Source organism: Monoraphidium neglectum (assembly GCF_000611645.1).
Source record: "Monoraphidium neglectum strain SAG 48.87 unplaced genomic scaffold scaffold03046, whole genome shotgun sequence".
NCBI classification, from domain to species: domain Eukaryota; kingdom Viridiplantae; phylum Chlorophyta; class Chlorophyceae; order Sphaeropleales; family Selenastraceae; genus Monoraphidium; species Monoraphidium neglectum.
Window position 1 is genome coordinate 7036 of NW_014010582.1, and position 819 is coordinate 7854.

Below are 819 nucleotides of genomic sequence, written 5' to 3' on the forward strand. Positions count from 1 at the left end.
ACCCGAACTTGATGCCAAATCTTCTTGCCCCCCCCCCCCCCCCCCGTTTCACCACGATCTGCAGCCCCGGCTGGTGCCACCCCCGATGCCACGTTCATCTGCCCTCGTGACGGTGTTTGCAAGATCGCCGCGCCGGGCGTGCTCAAGGCTGCGCCCGGCCCCAACGGCTTCGTTGTTGTTTCGACCTCCAAGCCTGGTGTGGGGACGCTCGCCGTTACCTCTGACGGTGCCATCACCTTCACCCCGCCCCTGTGAGTGCCGGCCAGTTGCCCAGGGTGATGGGGCGGACTCTGGGCTGCCAACTCAGTTTGCACGCGCAGCGACAAGGTCTTGGTTTGTATGATTGTTGCTCAGTATGTTTCCCTTCTCTTGGACGCAGGGGCTTTGCCGGCAGCACGACCTTCACCTCTCTGGTCACCAACGGCACCCTGGCCAAGAACCTCCTCATCCAGCTGTCCGTGACCGACCCCGCGCCCCCGGCCCCCACTGCCGGCGACGACGCGTTCAACTGCCCCTTCAACGCCGACTGCGTGATCGCTGCGCCCGGCGTGCTCGCCAACGACGCGACCACCAACCCCGGCGGCAAGGTTGTTGTGGTCAGCAACACCGGCAACGTCACTGTGACCCCCGCGGGTGCCATTACCCTGAAGCTCATCCCGTGAGTGCAGTGAATGTGCAGGGCTGGCCTGGATGCTATGCTTGGACTGGACTGCTTGGATTAAGCAAGGGTACGGGTAGCTGCTTGGCAACGCTTCAAAATTGGGTTGCGCCACATGCATGCCCTGCCCCCTACACCCACCCTGCCTCACCTGCAAACAT

General features: G+C 63.4%; 1 protein-coding gene across 1 annotated transcript in view; it reads left to right on the plus strand.

The window, feature by feature from the left end:
* The window catches only part of MNEG_12070 (fibropellin Ia-like protein), a gene marked incomplete at both ends in the record, with an annotated part of 4476 nt that extends 3814 nt beyond the window's left edge, over nucleotides 1-662 (plus strand). Inside the window, 2 exons of the mRNA XM_014039459.1 lie at nucleotides 65-251; nucleotides 380-662. Coding sequence (XP_013894913.1) covers nucleotides 65-251; nucleotides 380-662 — 470 coding nt within the window. The remainder of the gene's footprint in view (nucleotides 1-64; nucleotides 252-379) is intronic.
* Between the last annotated feature and the right edge of the window lie 157 nt (nucleotides 663-819).